Below are 19029 nucleotides of genomic sequence, written 5' to 3'. Positions count from 1 at the left end.
GGGTTTAGATGATCTCCAGGTGTGTTTAGATGATCTCCAGGTGTCCCCAGGTGTCCCCAGGTGTGTTTAGATGATCCCCAGGTGTCCCCAGGTGTTTCCAGGTGTGTCCCTGTCCCCTCAGGCCAGATGATCTCCAGGTGTCCCCAGGTGTCCCCAGGTGGGTCTGGGTGATCTCCAGGTGCACCCAGGTGTCTCCAGGTGTGTCCCTGTCCCCTGTCCCCAGGCCAGGTGTCTCCAGGTGTCCCCAGGTGTCCCCAGGTGTCCCCAGGTGTGCCCAGGTGTCCCCAGGTGTCCCCAGGTGTCCCCAGGTGTGTTTAGATGATCTCCGGGTGTGCCCAGGTGTCTCCAGGTGTGTCCCTGTCCCCAGGCCAGGTGTCCCCAGGTGTCCCCAGGTGCACCCAGGTGTCTCCAGGTGTCCCCAGGTGTGTCCCTGTCCCCGTCCCCAGGCCAGGTGTCCCCAGGTGTGTTTAGATGATCTCCAGGTGTGTTTAGATGATCCCCAGGTGTCCCCAGGTGCACCCAGGTGTGTCCCTGTCCCCAGGCCAGATGTCCCCAGGTGTCCCCAGGTGTCTCCAGGTGCACCCAGGTGCACCCAGGTGTGTCCCTGTCCCTGTCCCCAGGCCAGCTTCGTGGCGTCCGAGAACCGCACGGACATCGCGCTGGACGACCCCAACTTCTGGCAGAAATGGGCCAAGAAAGCCGACCTGGACCTGGAGCTGCTCAACAGCAAGGTGGGACACCTGCCCGCCCACCGGGGGGCGGGGCCACACTGGGCGGGGTCAGCGGGGCCACACCTGCCGGGGGGCGGGGCCACACCTGCCCGGGGGGCGGGGCCACACCTGCCGGGGGGCGGGGCCACACCTGCCGGGGGGCGGGGTCAGCGGGGCCACACCTGCCGGGGGGCGGGGCCACACCTGCCGGGGGGCGGGGCCACACCTGCCGGGGGGCGGGGTCAGCGGGGCCACACCTGCCGGGGGGCGGGGCCACACCTGCCGGGGGGCGGGGCCACACCTGGGCGGGGTCAGCGGGGTGGGGTCACCTGGGTGGACACATCTTGTGGTGGTCACCTGGGTGTGGTCACTTTGGTGCGGTCACTTTGGGGAGTTACCTGGTGGCCTCACCTGGGTGTGGTCACCTGGGTGTGGCCAGTGTGGTTATCTGGGTGTGGTCACCTGGGTGTGGTCATTCTGGAGTGGTCACTTTGTGGGGCTACCTGGTGGCATCACCCTGGGTGTGGTCACCTGGGTGTGGTCACTTTGGTGTGGTCACTTTGGCGTGGTCACTTTGGTGTGGTCACTTTGGTGTGGTCACTTTGGTGGACCCACCCGGGTGTGGTTACCTGGGTGTGGTCACCTCGGTGTGGTCACTTTGCTGTGGTCACTTTGGTGGGCTCACCTGGGTGTGGTCACTTGGGTGTGGTCACTTTGGTGGACGCATCTTGGTGTGGTCACCTTGTGGGCTCACCTGGGTGGTGGAGTCACCTGGGTGTGGTCATCTGGGTGTGGTCACTTTGGAGTGGTCACTTTGGAGTGGTCACTTTGGTGGGCTCACCTAGGTGTGGTCACCTGGGTGTGGTCACCTGGGTGTGGTCACTTTGGTGGACCCACCTGGGTGTGGTTATCTGGGTGTGGTCACTTGGGTGCAGTCACTTTGTGTGGTCACCTGGGTGCGCTCACCTGGAGTGACCGCTGACCACTGCTCACTGCCCACTGCCCATTGTCCACTCAGGGCGTGTGGGTGATGGACACGCCCCCTGCAGCACCTGGGCGGGGTCACCTGGGCGGGGTCACCTGGGCAGGTGGTCACTGTGATGGTCACTGTGATGGTCACTGTGATGGTCACTGTGATGGTCACTGTGGTGGACACTGATGGTCACTGTGATGGTCACTGTGGTGGACACTGTGATGGTCACTGTGATGGTCACTGTGGTGGACACTGTGATGGTCACTGATGGTCACCTGGTGGTCACTGTGATGGTCACTGTGATGGTCACTGTGGTGGTCACTGTGGTGGTCACTGGGATGGTCACTCTGATGGTCACTGTGATGGTCACTGTGATGGTCACTGTGGTGGTCACTGTGACGGTCACTGTGGTGGTCACTGTGATGGTCACTGTGATGGTCACCTGGTGGTCACTGTGATGGTCACTGTGATGGTCACTGTGATGGTCACTGTGGTGGTCACTGTGATGGTCACTGATGGTCACCTGGTGGTCACTGTGATGGTCACTGTGATGGTCACTGTGATGGTCACTGTGGTGGTCACTGTGATGGTCACTGATGGTCACCTGGTGGTCACTGTGATGGTCACTGTGATGGTCACTCTGATGGTCACTCAGACTGACCAGTGACCATTGTCCCCTCAGAACACGCTGGTCATCGACACACCCCGTGTCCGCAAGCAGACTGACCACTGCAGCCCTGGGCTGGGGTTGGGTCAGGTGGTCACTGTGATGGTCAACTGGTGGTCACTGTGATGGTCACTCTGATGGTCACTGTGATGGTCACTCTCCCCAGAACACGCTGGTCATCGACACGCCGCGTGTCCGGAAGCAGACGCGCCATTTCAGCACCGGGGTGGGGTGGGGTTATCGGGTCAGATGGTCACTGATGGTCACTCTGACAGTCACTGATGGTCACTGATGGTCACTGATGGTCACTCTGATGGTCACTCTCTCCCCAGAACACGCTGGTCATTGATACTCCTCGGGTCCGGAAGCAGACGCGCCATTTCAGCACCGGGGTGGGGTGGGGTTACCTGGGCTGGGTCAGATGGTCACTGATGGTCACTGTGATGGTCACCCACACTGACCAGTGGTCACTCTCTCCTCAGAACACGCTGGTCATTGATACTCCGCGGGTCCGGAAGCAGACGCGCCATTTCAGCACCGGGGTGGGGTTACCTGGTCAGATGGTCACTATGACCGTCACTGATGGTCACTGATGGTCACTCTGATGGTCACTCTCCCCAGAACACGCTGGTCATCGACACTCCGCGTGTCCGGAAGCAGACGCGCCATTTCAGCACCGGGGTGGGGCTGGGTCAGATGGTCACTGATGGTCACTATGACCGTCACTGATGGTCACTGATGGTCACTCTGATGGTCACTCTCCCCTCAGAACACATTGGTCATCGACACGCCGCGTGTCCGGAAGCAGACGCGCCATTTCAGCACGCTGCGCGACGATGACCTGGTGGAGTTCTCGGACCTGGACAGCGACGACGACCTCGAGCGGCCGGAGCGGGCCGGGGGCGCGCCCAGGACGCGGCGCAGCGGCCACCACCACGGCCACCACCACCATGGTCACCAGCATGGTCACCACCAGCATGGTCACCAGCAGCATGGTCAGCATGGACAGCAGCACGGACAGCACCCCCATGGTCAGCACGCGGCTCCGGCCGCTCCGGCCGCTCCGGCCACAGCGCCGTTCGCCAGGAGCGACTGCGTCAGGGTGGAGAAACACCTGATGGTGTACGGGTGGGTACGGGGACACACCTGGGACACACCTGGGGACACACCTGGGGACACACCTGGGCACACACCTGGGCACACACCTGGGCACACCTGGAGAAACACCTGATGGTCTACGGGTGGGTACGGGGACACACCTGGGACACACCTGGGGACACCTGGAGGGGATGGGGACACACCTGGGGGACACCTGGGCACACCTGGGACACACCTGGGGACACACCTGGGGACACACCTGGGCACACACCTGGGGACACACCCCGGGACACACCTGGAGAAACACCTGATGGTCTACGGGTGGGTACGGGGACACACCTGGGACACACCTGGGGACACCTGGGGACACACCTGATGGTCTACGGGTGGGTACGGGGACACACCTGGGGTACCTGGGGACACACCTGGGCACACCTGACACCTGGGGACACCTGGAGGGGATGGGGACACACCTGGGGACACACCTAATGGGCTATGGGTGGGTACAGGGACACACCTGGGGGACACACGTGGGAACACACCTGGGGACACACCTGGAGGGGATGGGGACACTTGGGGACACACCTGATGGTCTACAGGTGGGTACGGGGACACACCTGGGACACACCTGGGGACACCTGGGCACACCTGGGGACACCTGATGGTCTACGGGTGGGTACGGGGACACACCTGGGGTACCTGGGGACACACCTGGGCACACCTGGGGACACCTGGGCACACACCTGGGCACACACCTGGAGGGGATGGGGACACACCTGGAGAAACACCTGATGGTGTACGGGTGGGTACGGGGACACACCTGGGACACACCTGGGGACACCTGGAGGGGATGGGGACACACCTGGGCACACCTGGGGACACCTGGGCACACCTGGGGACACCTGGAGGGGATGGGGACACTCCTGGGGACATCTGGGACACACCTGGGGACACCTGGGGACACACCTGGAGGGGATGGGGACACACCTGGAGAAACACCTGATGGTGTACGGGTGGGTACGGGGACACACCTGGGGACACCTGGGGACACCTGGGGACACCTGGGGACACCTCGAGGGGATGGGGACACACCTGGGGACACCTGGGACACACCTGGGGACACCTGGGGACACACCTGGAGGGGATGGGGACACACCTGGGGAAACACCTGATGGGCTACGGGTGGGTACGGGGACACACCTGGGACACACCTGGGGTACCCGGGGACACACCTGGCGACACACCTGGGCACACACCTGGGGGACACACCTGATGGTCTGCGGGTGGGTATAGGGACACACCTGGGACACACCTGGGCACACACCTGGGACACACCTGATGGTTCACAGGTGGGTACAGGGACATACCTGGGCACACACCTGGGGGACACCTGGAGTACCTGGGGGGACATTTGGGACACACCTGGGGGCACCTGGAGGGTTTCTTATTGATGCCATTGGTTCCTAATTGATCCCAAAGGTTCCGCATTGACCCCATTGATTCCCCATTGATTCCTCATTGACCCCATTGATCCCTCATTGACCCCATTGACTCCATTGACTCAATTGGTGTCTCATTGACCCCATTGGTTCCTCATTGACCCCATTGATGCCATTGATCCTCCATTGACCCCATTGATCCTTCATTGACCCCATCGGTTCCCCATTGATGCCATTGATCCCTCATTGACCCCATTGATGCCATTGATCCCTCATTGACCCTATCAGTTCCCCATTGACCCCATTGATCCTCCATTGACTCATTGGCGTCTCATTGACCCCATTGGCTCCTAACTGATTCCATTGATCCCTCATTGACCCCATTGGTTCCCCATTGACCCCATTGATGCTATTGATCCCTCATTGACCCCATTGATCCTCCATTGACCCCATTGATCCTCCGTTGACTCAATTGGTGTCTCACTGACCCCATTGGTTCCCAATTGATTCCATTGATCCCTCATTGACCCCATTGTCTTCTCATTGGTCCCATCGATCTCTCATTGATTTCACTGGTTTCCCATTGATTTTATTGGTTCTCAATTGACCGCATTGGTTCCATATTGATCCTGTGGACTTCTCATTGACCCCTTTGGTTTCTTATTGATCCCATTGGCTCCCCATTGAACGCCTTGGTTTATTATTGGTCCCATTGGTTCCTTATTGGTCCCAATGACCACCCATTGATCCTGCTGGCTTCTCATTGGCCCCATTGGTTCCACATTGACACCATTGGTTGCTAATTGATCCTATTGGTTCCATATTGATCCTGTGGACTTCTCATTGACCCCATTGGTTCCACATTGACCCCATTGGTTCCATATTGATCCCGTTGGTTCCATATTGATCCCGTTGGTTCCATATTGATCCTGTTGACTTCTCGTTGACCCCATTGGTTCCACATTGACCCCATTGGTCGCTAATTGATCCTATTGGTTCCATATTGATTTTGCGGACTTCTCATTGACCCCATTGGTTCCACATTGACCCCATTGGTTCCATATTGATCCCATTGGTTCCATATTGATCCTGTTGACTTCTCGTTGACCCCATTGGTTCCACATTGACCCCATTGGTCCCCCATTGATCCCAATGACCCTGCTGGCCACTGAGTGACCCCACTGACCACTGAGTGACCACTGAGTGACGATTTCCCGTCCCAGGTGGGGCCGGTGGCGCGAGCTGGCCGCCCAGGGCCGCTTCAATGACCGTTCCTGTGACCCTTTAGTGACCCCAATGACCCTTTAATGACCGCACTGACCACTGAGTGACCACTGAGTGACCACTGAGTGACCACTGTCCACCCACAGGTGGGGCCGGTGGCGGGAGCTGGCCGCCCAGGGCCGCTTCAAGCGCCGCCTGTCGGAGCGGGACGTGGAGAGCCTGGGCCGGGCCATCGTCCTGTTCTGCCTGCGGCACTTCCGCGGCGACGACGGCACGCGGGCCTGGGCGTGCGCCCTGCTGAGCCCTGGACACAATAACGGCCGGGCACGGACGGCCCTGGGTGAGTTTGGGGTCATTTCTGAGAGATTTGGGTCAGTTTGGGTCAGTTTGGGTCAGTTTGGGTCAGTTTGGGTCAGTTTGGGTCAGTTTGGGTCACTGAGGGCACGCGGGCCTGGGCGTGCGCCCTGCTCAGCCCCGGACACAATAACGGCCGGGCACGGACGGCCCTGGGTGAGTCTGGGTCAGTTTGGGTCAGTTTGGGTGGGTTTGGGTCACTGACGGCACGCGGGCCTGGGCGTGCGCCCTGCTCAGCCCCGGGCACAGCAGCAACGGCCGGGCACGGACGGCCCTGGGTGAGTCTGGGTCAGTTTGGGTCAGTTTGGGTCAGTTTGGGTGGGTTTGGGTGGGTTTGGGTCACTCTGGGTGGGTTTGGGGTCAGTTTGGGTGGGTTTGGGGTCACTCTGGGTGGGTTTGGGTCACTCTGGGTGGGTTTGGGTGGGTTTGGGGTCAGTTTGGGTGGGTTTGGGTCACTCTGGGTGGGTTTGGGTGGGTTTGGGTCACTCTGGGTGGGTTTTGGGGTCACTCTGGGTGGGTTTGGGTCAGTTTGGGTGGGTTTGGGTCAGTTTGGGTGGGTTTGGGTCAGTTTGGGTGGGTTTGGGTCACTCTGGGTGGGTTTGGGGTCACTCTGGGTGGGTTTGGGGTCAGTTTGGGTGGGTTTTGGGGTCACTCTGGGTGGGTTTGGGTCACTCTGGGTGGGTTTGGGTCACTCTGGGTGGGTTTGGGTGGGTTTGGGTCACTCTGGGTGGGTTTGGGGTCACTCTGGGTGGGTTTGGGGTCAGTTTGGGTGGGTTTTGGGGTCACTCTGGGTGGGTTTGGGTCACTCTGGGTGGGTTTGGGTCACTCTGGGTGGGTTTGGGTCACTCTGGGTGGGTTTGGGGTCAGTTTGGGTGGGTTTTGGGGTCACTCTGGGTGGGTTTGGGTCACTCTGGGTGGGTTTGGGTCACTCTGGGTGGGTTTGGGTCACTCTGGGTGGGTTTGGGTCAGTTTGGGTGGGTTTGGGTCAGTTTGGGTGGGTTTGGGGTCAGTTTGGGTGGGTTTTGGGGTCACTCTGGGTGGGTTTGGGTCACTCTGGGTGGGTTTGGGTCACTCTGGGTGGGTTTGGGTCACTTTGGGTGGGTTTGGGGTCAGTTTGGGTGGGTTTGGGGTCACTCTGGGTGGGTTTGGGTCACTCTGGGTGGGTTTGGGGTCACTCTGGGTGGGTTTGGGTCAGTTTGGGTGGGTTTGGGTCACTCTGGGTGGGTTTGGGTGGGTTTGGGTCACTCTGGGTGGGTTTGGGGTCACTCTGGGTGGGTTTGGGGTCAGTTTGGGTGGGTTTTGGGGTCACTCTGGGTGGGTTTGGGTCACTCTGGGTGGGTTTGGGTCACTCTGGGTGGGTTTGGGTCACTCTGGGTGGGTTTGGGTCAGTTTGGGTGGGTTTGGGTCAGTTTGGGTGGGTTTGGGGTCAGTTTGGGTGGGTTTTGGGGTCACTCTGGGTGGGTTTGGGTCACTCTGGGTGGGTTTGGGTCACTCTGGTGGGTTTGGGTCACTTTGGGTGGGTTTGGGGTCAGTTTGGGTGGGTTTGGGGTCACTCTGGGTGGGTTTGGGTCACTCTGGTGGGTTTGGGTCAGTTTGGGGTCAGTTTGGGTGGGTTTGGTCAGTTTGGGTGGGTTTTGGGTCACTCTGGGTGGGTTTGGGTCACTTTGGGTGGGTTTGGGTCAGTTTGGGTGGGTTTGGGGTCACTCTGGGTGGGTTGGGTCACTCTGGGTGGGTTTGGGGTCAGTTTGGGTGGGTTTGGGGTCAGTTTGGGTGGGTTTGGGGTCAGTTTGGGTGGGTTTGGGTCACTCTGGGTGGGTTTGGGTCAGTTTGGGTGGGTTGGGCCACTTTGGGTGGGTTTGGGGTCAGTTTGGGTGGGTTTGGGTCAGTTTGGGTGGTTTGGGCCACTTTGGGTGGGTTTGGGTCAGTTTGGGTGGGTTTGGGGGTCACTCTGGTGGGTTTGGGTGGGTTGGTGGGTTTGGGGTCACTCTGGGTGGTTTGGGTCAGTTTGGTGGGTTTGGGTCACTCTGGGTGGGTTTGGGTGGGTTTGGGTGGGTTTGGGTCACTCTGGGTGGGTTTGGGGTCAGTTTGGGTGGGTTTGGGTCACTCTGGGTGGGTTTGGGGTCACTTTGGGTGGGTTTGGGGTCACTCTGGGTGGGTTTGGGTGGGTTTGGGGTCAGTTTGGGTGGGTTTGGGTCACTCTGGGTGGGTTTGGGGTCAGTTTGGGTGGGGTTGGGGTCACTCTGGGTGGGTTTGGGGCATCCAGGCTCCCGGCCCCACTGACCACCGAGTGACCACAACCCCAAAATTCCCCGGAAAATTCCCAAAGTTGCCCAAAATGTCCGTGAGTGAGCACTGACCACTGAGTGACCAAAACCCCAAAATACCCCAAAAAATGCTCGAAAATACCCAAAAAATGCCCCAAAAACGCCAAAAATTACCCAAAACGGCCCTGAGCGAGCACTGACCACTGAGTGACCACTGAGTGGCCAAAACCCCAAAAATACCCCAAAAAACCCCCCAAAATTATAAAAAAAAATCCCAAAATGACCCTGAGTGACCCTGGGTGACCACTGAGTGACCACAACCCCGAAAATCCCCCAAAAATTCCCTTAAAATGGCCCAAAAATTCTCAAAAAATGTCTAAAAAATCTTAAAAAAAAATCCAGTAAAAATCCCGAAGTCGCCCCGAACTGCCCCAAATTGAGCGCGCCCCTCCCCCGCAGGGTCGCCGGCGCTGCCGCGGGGCCGCAAGGGCCGGAAGGCGCCGAAGCTTCCGGAAGGTTCCGCGGGCGCCGAGTGGCTGCTGCAGACGAGGGCTACCGGAAGCACCTGCGGCACCACTCGCGGCAAGTGAGTCCAGAAACGGGGAGTTTGGGCAATTTGGGGGATTTGGGGATTTTTTGGGATTTTTTTTGGAATTTTTTGGAGGTTTTTTGGGGTTTTTTTGGGATTTTTTTGGGATTTTTAATGGGTTTTTGGGCTACCGGAAGCACCTGCGGCACCACTGCGGCAAGTGAGTCCAGAAAACGGGGAGTTTGGGGCATTTTGGGGAGTTTGGGGATTTTGGGGGGATTTTGGTGGTTTTGGGAAATTTTTGGGATTTTTTTGGATTTTTTTTCCGATTTTTGGGGGTTTTCTTGAAATTTTGGGGATTTTTTTGGGGGTGCTTTAATGGGTTTTTGGGGTACCGCAAACACGTGCGGCACCACTGCGGCAGGTGAGTCACAAAAACGGGAGTTTGGGGAATTTTGGGGAATTTTGGGGGGTTTGGGAATTTTTTGGATTTTTTTTGAATTTCTTTCCAATTTTTTTGGATTTTTTTGGGGTTTTTTAATGGTGTTTTCGGGTTTTTTATGGGGTTTGTGGTTTTGGGTTCATTTGCTGGATTTTGGGTCATTCCCGTGCGTTCGTGGTCCCAGAAACATCTCTGGCAAGTGATTCTGAATTTTTGGGACTTTTATGGATTTTTGTGGCATTTTTTTGTTTTTCTAAATAGGATTTTTGAGGTTTTTTTATGGCATTGCGGTTTTGGGTTCATTTCCCGGATTTTGGGTCATTCCCGTGGAGTTTGGGGCACCAGAAACATCTCTGGAAAATGAGTCTGAATTTATGGGATTTTTATGGATTTTTGTGGAATTTTTTTGGGATTTTTAACGGGTTTTTGGGGTTTTGTGGGGTTTGCGGTTTTGGGTTCATTTCCCGGGATTTTGGGTCATTCCCTTGTCCGTGTGTCCGTCCCAGGCTGCTGCTGCGCGTGTCGCGCCCTGCACTTCCTGCGGCACGAGGTCATCGGCGACGAGGCCGAGCGCGTCCTGGCCGGGGCCAGCGCCAGGTGAGGAGATTTGGGCTGAAAAACGGCGATTTTGGGCTGAAAAACGGCGATTTTGGGGTTTCGGGGAATTTGGGATTTTGGGGGATTTTTGGGGTTTTTTTTGGGGTTTTTTGAGGTGATTTTGAGGGGGTTTAAGGCACTTTGTGGGGATTTTTTGGAGGTTTGGGGCACAGGCGAGCCCCGGTTTTGGGGTAAATTGTGGGGATTTTGGGGCTTTGGGGAGTTTGGGGTTTTTGGGGCGTTTTTGGGTAGATTTTTGGGGATTTTGGGGTGATTTTGGGGGGGTTTAAGGCACTTTGTGGGGGATTTTTCAGAGGTTTGGGGCACAGGTGAGCCTCAGTTTTGGGGTGAAATCTGGGGATTTTGGGTTTTTTGGCATTTAGGGGGGTTGGCGTCTTTGCAGCTGAGGCGAGCCCCAGTTTTGGGGTGAAATCCGGGGGTTTTGGGGCTCCGAGGGGTTTGGGGACACTTTTGGGTTTCTGGGTGGATTTTTGGGGCCGTTTTCCCATTTTCGTAGCCCCCCGATGCGAATTTTGCGTTTCTGACCCTAATTATTGCGTTTCTGACCCGAATTTCGCGTTTCTCGCCCCGTTTTTGCAGCGACGTCCACATCTGGTTCCCGCCGCTGGAGCAGCCGGAGCCGCCCTCGGCCTGGTGGGACCCCGAGGCCGACAAATCGCTGCTGATCGGGGTCTTCAAGCACGGTATTGGGGCGAAAAACGCGGATTTTGGGCAAATTGGGATGTTGGGATCGGGGTCTGTGTTATTGGGGGGGTTCAAGCACGGTATTGGGGTTAAAAACCCAAATTTTGGGCAAATTGGGATGTTGGGGTCGTTCAGTGTAATTTGGGTGTGTTTAGGTTATTTTAATGGAATTTTTCTCTACTAAATTGTTTTTTTTTTTTGCTAACAAATCCCATTTTTGGGTTGTTTTGGGGTTTATTTTGGGTGTGATTTGAGGTTGTTTTGGGGTTATTTCAGTGTGATTTGGGTGTGTTTAATGCTATTTTAAAGGTGTTTTTTGCTATTTTTTCTGATTTTTATTTTTTCTTTTTCTTTTTTTTTTTTTTTTGGGCTAAAAAATCCCATTTTTGGGGTTATTTTGGGATTTGTTTTGGGACTTACTTTGGGGTTGTTTTGGGATTGTTTCAGCGTAATTTGGGTGTATTTGAGGTTATTTTTTTTGGGATTTTTGGTATTTTTTTCTTCTCACATTTTTTATACTATTTTTTGTTAACCAATCCCATTTTTGGGTCGCTTTTTCTGTTTTTGGGGGGTGGGAGTTGCCACAGCCCCCGCCCCGACCTTTGGGGTTATTTTGGGGTTATTTCAGTGGAATTTGGGTCTATTTTGGGCTATTTTAACAGGGTTTTTGGTACTTTCACCGATTTTTTTGCAGTTTTTTGTAACTCCCCAATTTTTGCTGTTTTTCCCCATTTCAGGGTACGAGCGGCACCACACGATGCGGGCGACCCCGCCCTGTGTTTTGGGGTCACTTGGGGTTATTTGGGTGCATTCTGGGCTATTTTAACGGGGATTTTTGCCGTTTTTTTGGTACTTTCACCGATTTTTTGCAGTTTTTTGTAACCAGCCCCGATTTTGGGGTGATTTCTCCCATTTCAGGGTACGAGCGGTACCACACGATGCGGGCGGACCCCGCCCTGTGTTTCCTGGCCCGGGCCGGGGGTCCCGATGCCGCGGCCGTGGCGGTCCGAGCAGCGCCTGGAGGGGCCCGAGGGGTGAGCGGGACGGATCGGGGCGAAAACGGCCGGAATTGGGAAAATTGGGAAAATCGGGGAAATCGGGGGAAATTGGGAAAAAATTCGGGGGAATTGGGGAAATTTCGGGGGAATTGGGGAAATTTGGGGGATTTGAGGGGTTTGTGGAGGTTTAGGGGAGATTTTGGGTGGGTTTGAAGCGGTTTGGGTTTTTTTGGCAACGTGAAGAGATTCGGGGTGTTTTTGGGGGGATTTTGGGGGGATTTGAGGTGGTTTTAGTTTATTTTGGTTTTGGATTTGGGTTGTTTTGGGGGATTTTGGTAATTTGAGCTGATTTTGGGTGGTTTTGGGGGGATTTTGGTAATTTGAGGCGGTTTCGGGTGGTTTTGAGAGGTTTTTGGGAGGTTTCAGGGGGATTTGGGGAACTTAAAGTTTTTTGGTGGGGTTTGAGGTGATTTTGGGGGATTATTGGAACATTTGAGGTAACTTAGGCGGTTTTGGGGGCATTTTTTGGGGATTTGAGGTGGTTTTGGGGGGATTTAGGGAAATTGAGGGGTTTTGAGGTGATTTTGGGGTTTAGAAGCGGTTGTTGGGTGTTTTGAGGCTGGTTTTTGGGTGATTTGGGCTGGCTCTGGGTGCGTTTTGGGGTTATTTCAGGGGTTTTGGGGTGTGTTTTGGGGAGCTTTTTGTGCATTTGGTCCATTTGGGGTTTTCAGCGTTTCTGCCCCCCCCCGAGCCCCCAAATTGGGGTTTTTGCCCCCAAAATGCGCCCCTGATGACCCAGCCATGCTAATACCGACCGGCCCCGGGCCGGGCTGAGTTCAGCTCCGGGCTGAGGCGCCGCTTTGGGCTCAGTTCCCCCCGTTTTGGGTCTTTGGGAATTTTGGGGTGAATTCAGAGCATTTGGGGTCCCCCCAGGGCCGACTTGGACAAAGACCCCGAGGACCCCGAGTACAAACCCTGCAGGGAGGAGAGGAGGTAAAAAACCCAAATTTCCTCGATTTTCCCCCGGTTTTTCCCCGAAATTCCCCAAATTTGGGGTTTTCGCCCCAAAATCCTCAGCACCCCCCCGCTGGTTTTGGGGGGTCTGGGGGCTGCGCTGACCCCGTGACCCCCCCAGGGCGACCCCCTGGCCGGGCTGGACGAGGAGATCTCGGTGGTGGACGGCGACGAAGGTAAGGGGGCCCCAAAACGCCCCGAAATTCACCCAAAATTCACCCAAAATTCATCCAAATCCCTCAAAATCCCTCAAAACCCTTTTGGAATTACCAGAATCTGCAAAAACTCCCTCAGAATTGGCTCAAGGCCCTGGAGTTCACTGAAATCGTCGCAGAACGCCCCAAATTCCCCAAATCCCCCCAAAATTCCCATTTCTCGCTGCAGTTCCCCTAAAATCTCCCAAATCCCCGGGAATTTTTCCACTGGATCTCGAAGCGACCCCAAATCCCCCAAATTCACCCCAAATCCCCCAAACTGACCCCAAATCCCCCAAATTCACCCCAAATCCCCCCAAACTCATCCCAAATCCCCCAAACTCACCCCAAATCCCCCAAATTCACCCCAAATCCCCCCAAACTGCCTCAAACCAACCCCAAATTCACCCCAAATCCCCCAGACCGACCCCAAATCCCCCCAGACTGACCCCAATCCCCCCAAATTCACTCCAAATCCCCCAAACCGACCCCAAACTGCCTCAAACCAACGCCATAACCCCCCAAATTCACCCCAAATCCCCCAGACCGACCCCAAATCCCCCAAATTCACCCAAATCTCCCAAACTGACCCCAAACCTGTGAAAATGACTGCAGAGTGACCCCAAATCCCCCCAAATTCACCCCAAATCCCCCCAAACTGACCCCAAACCCCCCAAATTCACCCCAAATCTCCCTGTGTCCCTCTCAGATCAGCCTCCTGCTCCTGCTCCTCCTCGTGGCCCTCGGGCCCCGCCCTGACCAGACCCCAAATCCCCCAAATTCACCCCAAATCTCCCTGTGCCCCTCTCAGGATCAGCCTCCTGCTCCTCGTGGCCCTCGGGCGCCGCCCTGACCGACCCCAAATCCCCCCAGAATCCCCCAAATTCACCCCAAATCTCCCTGTGCCCCTCTCAGGATCAGCCTCCTGCTCCTCGTGGCCCTCGGGCCCCGCCCTGACTGACCCCAAATCCCCCAAATTCACCCCAAACCCCCCCAAATTCACCCCAAATCCCCCAAATTCACCCAAATCCCCCAAACTGACCCCAAATCCCCCCAAATTCACCCAAATCCCCCAGACTGACCCCAAATCCCCCAAATTCACCCAAATCCCCCTGTGCCCCCCTCAGGATCAGCCTCCTGCTCCTCGTGGCCCTCGGGCGCCGCCCTGACCGACCCCAAATCCCCCCAAATTCACCCAAATCCCCCAAACTGACCCAAATCCCCCCAAATTCACCCCAAATCCCCCAAACTGACCCCAAACCCCCCAAACTCACCCCAAATCCCCCGTGCCCCCCTCAGGATCAGCTCCTCTTCCTCCTCGTGGCCCTCGGGCGCCGCCCTGACTGACCCCAAATCCCCCCAAATCTCCCCCAAACCCCCAAATTCACCCCAAATCTCCCCGTGCCCCTCTCAGGATCAGCCTCCTGCTCCTCGTGGCCCTCGGCCCCCGCCCTGACCGACCCCAAATCCCCCAAATTCACCCCAAATCCCCAAACTGACCCCAAACTGCCTCAAACCAAACCCAAATCCCCCAAACTCACCCAAATCCCCCAAATTCACCCCAAATCCCCCCAAATTCACCCCAAATCCCCCGTGCCCCCCTCAGGATCAGCCTCCTGCTCCTCGTGGCCCTCAGCCCCCGCCCTGACTGACCCCAAATCCCCCCAAATTCACCCCAAATCCCCCCAAACTCACCCCAAATCTCTCCGTGCCCCCCTCAGGATCAGCCTCCTGCTCCTCGTGGCCCTCGGGCGCCGCCTGACTGACCCCAAATCCCCCCAAATTCACCCCAAATCCCCCCAAATTCACCCCAAATCCCCCAAACTGACCCCAAATCCCCCAAATTCACCCCAAATCCCCCCAAATCTCCCCCAAACCCCCCAAATTCACCCCAAATCTCCCCGTGCCCCTCTCAGGATCAGCCTCCTGCTCCTCGTGGCCCTCGGGCGCCGCCCTGACTGACCCCAAATCCCCCCAAATTCACCCCAAATCCCCCAAATTCACCCCAAATCCCCCAAACTGACCCCAAATCCCCCCAAATTCACCCAAATCCCCCAGAATCTCCCCCAAACCCCCCAAACTCACCCCAAATCCCCCCGTGCCCCCCTCAGGATCAGCCTCCTGCTCCTCGTGGCCCTCGGGCGCCGCCCTGAGCGCGCGGTTCCGCCGCCTGCTGGGGGCGCTGCAGCGCTGCCGGGAGCCGCCCCCGGAGCCGCCCCGCGACCCCCAGACCCAAAACAGCGACGAGAGGGGCACCGGCAACGAGGGGGGCAACAACGGGGGCAACAACGGCTCCGAGAGGGGCAACAGCGGGCAGCGAGCGGCTGGCGGCAGCGGCGCGGCCACGACCCCGCGCGCCGCGACAAACTGCAGCGGTAAAATCAGGAATTTGGGGGGCAGAACGGGGGTCTGGGGGGTCGGGAGGGGCAAAAATGGCTCGGGAATTTTTTTGGATTTTTTTTGGAATTTTTTTTCCGATTTTTTTGGGGTTTTTTGGATTTTTTGGGATTTTTTGGGGGTGTTTTTAATGGGTTTTTGGGATACCGCAAACACCTGCAGCACCACTGCGGCAAGTGAGCGATGAATTTGGGGCTTTTTGGGTGGATTTGTGGGATTTGGGGTTTTTGGGGATTTTTGGGGATTTTTTGGGATTTTTATGGATTTTTTGGGGGTTTTTTTGGATGTTTTGGGGAATTTTTTGGGGTGTTTTAATGGGTTTTTGGGGTACCGCAAACACCTGCAGCACCACTGCGGGAAGTGAGGCACAAAAACGGGGAGTTTGGGGCTTTTTGGGTTGGGAGTTTGGGGCATTTTGGGTCGCTTTGTGGGATTGGGATTTGGGGGATTTTTTTGAGATTTTTTGGGGATTTTTTGAGATTTTTTTGGGATTTTTTGGGATTTTTTTTTGGTTTTTTTAATGGGGTTTTTTGGGGCACCACAAACACCTGTGCCACCACTGTGGCAAGTGAGTCACAAAAAAACGGGGAGGTTGGGGGAGTGTTTTTGGGGATTTTTGTGGGATTTTTAACATTTCTTGCTGTTTTTTCTGGTTTTTTCCCCCTTTTTTTTTTTTTCCTTTTTTCGCTGTTTTTTCCCCAGTTTGTGCCTTTTTCTCCCCGTTTCTCAGCTGGGTGCAACAGAGCAGGGCTGAGTGTCTGTGTCTGCTCTCACGTTTGGGCTGCTTTGGGTGCTTTGGCTCTGTTTTTTCCCCGTTTTTCCCCGTTTTTCCCCATTTTTCCCCATTTTTTTCAGTTTTTCGCTGTTTTTTCCCGTTTTCTCCCATTTTCCCCCCATTCCAGCTGGACCCGGCGGGAGCAGGCCGATTTCCTGCGCGTGGCCTCCTCGTTCGGGGTGGTTTGGGGTGGGTTTGGGTATTTCTGGGTGTTTTTCCTCTGTCGTTTCATTGATTTTCGCCAGTTTTTCGCCATTTTTTTCACCGATTTTCACCGTTTTTTTCACCGTTTTTTCCCGTTTTTTCACTGTTTTCTCCCATTTTTCCTATTTTCTCCCGTTTCAGCTGGACCCGGCGGGAGCAGCCTGATTTCCTGCGCGTGGCCTCCTCGTTCGGGTGGTTTGGGGTGGTTTTGGTTATTTCTGGGTGTTTTTCCTCTGTCGTTTCATCGATTTTCGCCGGTTTTTCGCCGTTTTTCTCACCGTTTTTTCCCGTTTTTTCACTGTTTTCTCCCATTTTTCCTATTTTCTCCCCGTTTCAGCTGGACCCGGCTGGGAGCAGGCCGATTTCCTGCGCGTGGCCTCCTCGTTCGGGGTGGTTTGGGTATTTCTGGGTGTTTTTCCTCTGTCGTTTCATCGATTTTCGCCGGTTTTTCACCGTTTTTTCACCGATTTTCGCCGTTTTTCACCGTTTTTTCCCGTTTTTTCACTGTTTTCTCCATTTTCTCTATTTTCTCCCCGTTTCAGCTGGACCCGGCGGAGCAGGCCGATTTCCTGCGCGTGGCCTCTCGTTCGGGGTGGTTGGGGTGGTTTTGGGTATTTCTGGGTGTTTTTCCTCTGTCGTTTCATCGATTTTCGCCGGTTTTTCGCCATTTTTTCACCGATTTTCGCCGTTCTTTCACCGTTTTTCACCGTTTTTTCCCGTTTTCTCCCCATTCCAGCTGGACCCGGCGGGAGCAGGCGGATTTCCTGCGCGTGGCCTCGTCGTTCGGCGTGGAGCTGGAGCCGGGCGGCTCGGGCCGGTTCCGCTGGGGCCGGTTCCGCGCGCTGGCCGGTGCTGGAGCGGCGCTCGGACGAGGAGCTGACGCGCTTCTACCACGGCTTCGTGGCCATGTGCCGCAGGTCTGCCGCCTGCCGCCCGGCGCCCGGAGACGGTAATGGGCACAAAAACCACAATTTGGGGCAAAAAAACACAGTTCCGGGGCTTTTGCGGCGTTTCGGGAGAGTTCGACCCAAAATCGAGGTGTTTTGGCTGAATCGGGAGGTTTGAACCCAAATCAAAGGCTTTGAACCCACATTCAGAGGTTTAGAGGCTTTTTACCAGCTGCCGCCCCTACCTGGAGACGGTGATGGGCTGAAATCCTGAGGTTTTGGGCGATTTTGGGGTTTTTGCAGCATTTTGGGAGAATTCGACCCAAAATTGAGGTGTTTCGGCTGAAATCGGGAGGTTTGAACCCAAACCGGGGGGTTTGAGCCATAAATCAGCGAGTTTAGGTTGCTTTAGGGAGTCTCTGGTACCTGCTGCCCACACGTGAAGGTGGCAATGGGTTCAATTCCTGAGATTTTGGGCAATTTTGGGGTGTTTTGGGCGCTTTGGAGGGATCTGACTCATCATTCTGGTGTTTGGCCCAAAATCAGGAGGTTTGGACCCAAATCGAGGGCTTGGAACCCAAATTCAGAGGGTTTAGAGGCTCTTTACCCGCTGCTGGTTGTGCCCGGAGACGGTAATGGCCGCGAGAAACAGCAATTCGGGGCAAAAAACCGCAGTTTCGGGGCTTTTGCGGCGCTTCGGGGCCGTTCGGGCGGCTTTACCCGAAATCGGGAGGTTTGAACCCAAATCGAGGGCTTGAACCCGCAATCAGGGGGTTTAGGTGCTCTTTGCCAGCTGCCACCCCTACCTGGAGGCGGTGATGGGCTGAAATCCTGAGGTTTTGGGCAATTTTGGGGGTTTTGGGAGATTTGGGTTGGTTTGAAATGAAATCGGGAGCTTTGAACCCAAATCGAGGGGTTTGAACTCAAATGGAGGAATTTAACCCATTTTTACCTCATTTTTACCCCATTTTTCACCTGTTTTTACCCCACTTTTAACCAATTTTTAACTCGTTGTTTACTCCGTTTTGGACTCATTTTTATTCCATTTATAACCCAATTTTACTTCTTTTTTTGCCCTAGTTTTAACCAATTTTGACTAAATTTTTACTCCAATTTTATTTCATTTCCTCCATTTTTGACTTGTTTTTTACCTCTATTTTTAGCCGATTTTTACTCCATTTTTACCCAATCTTTAACCCATTTTTAACCCAATTTTGCTCCATTTTTCTACCATCTTTTACCCATTTTTTCCTGTACTCCCTCTGCTTCAGTGCCGCTGTATTTAACCCTTTCCATCCCATATGTGCCGTATATATGTGTGTGTGTATATATATATATATTTATGCATATATCCCATACTTAACCCTTTCAGTGCCATATTTAACCCTTTCAGTGCCATATATATATGGATATATGTGTATATATATATATATAAATACATATATAAATATATAATATATTATATATATATATATATCCCATACTTAACCCTTTCAGTGCCATATTTAACCCTTTCAGTGCCATATATATATGGATATATGTGTATATATATATATAT

The 19029-nt window shown here is 55.1% G+C and overlaps 1 protein-coding gene across 1 annotated transcript in view; it reads left to right on the top strand.

Moving 5' to 3' along the window:
* Positions 1–18596, top strand: part of LOC134433599 (chromodomain-helicase-DNA-binding protein 8-like) — a 60430-nt gene extending 41834 nt beyond the window's left edge. Inside the window, 14 exon segments of the mRNA XM_063182417.1 lie at positions 621–731; positions 3120–3478; positions 6258–6451; positions 9189–9315; positions 10207–10222; positions 10224–10297; positions 10898–11001; positions 11921–12036; positions 12934–12993; positions 13136–13190; positions 15320–15519; positions 15522–15583; positions 17321–17435; positions 17437–18596. Of these exon segments, the coding sequence (XP_063038487.1) occupies positions 621–731; positions 3120–3478; positions 6258–6451; positions 9189–9315; positions 10207–10222; positions 10224–10297; positions 10898–11001; positions 11921–12036; positions 12934–12993; positions 13136–13190; positions 15320–15519; positions 15522–15583; positions 17321–17435; positions 17437–17649 (1806 nt within the window). The 3' untranslated portion in view covers positions 17650–18596.
* Positions 18597–19029: the final 433 nt, after the last annotated feature.

The sequence above is a fragment of the Melospiza melodia genome, unplaced genomic scaffold, assembly GCF_035770615.1.
Source record: "Melospiza melodia melodia isolate bMelMel2 unplaced genomic scaffold, bMelMel2.pri scaffold_211, whole genome shotgun sequence".
Classification (NCBI taxonomy): Eukaryota; Metazoa; Chordata; class Aves; order Passeriformes; family Passerellidae; genus Melospiza; species Melospiza melodia.
Note: the sequence above shows the minus strand (reverse complement) of the source record. Positions and strands in the feature narration are given on the sequence as shown.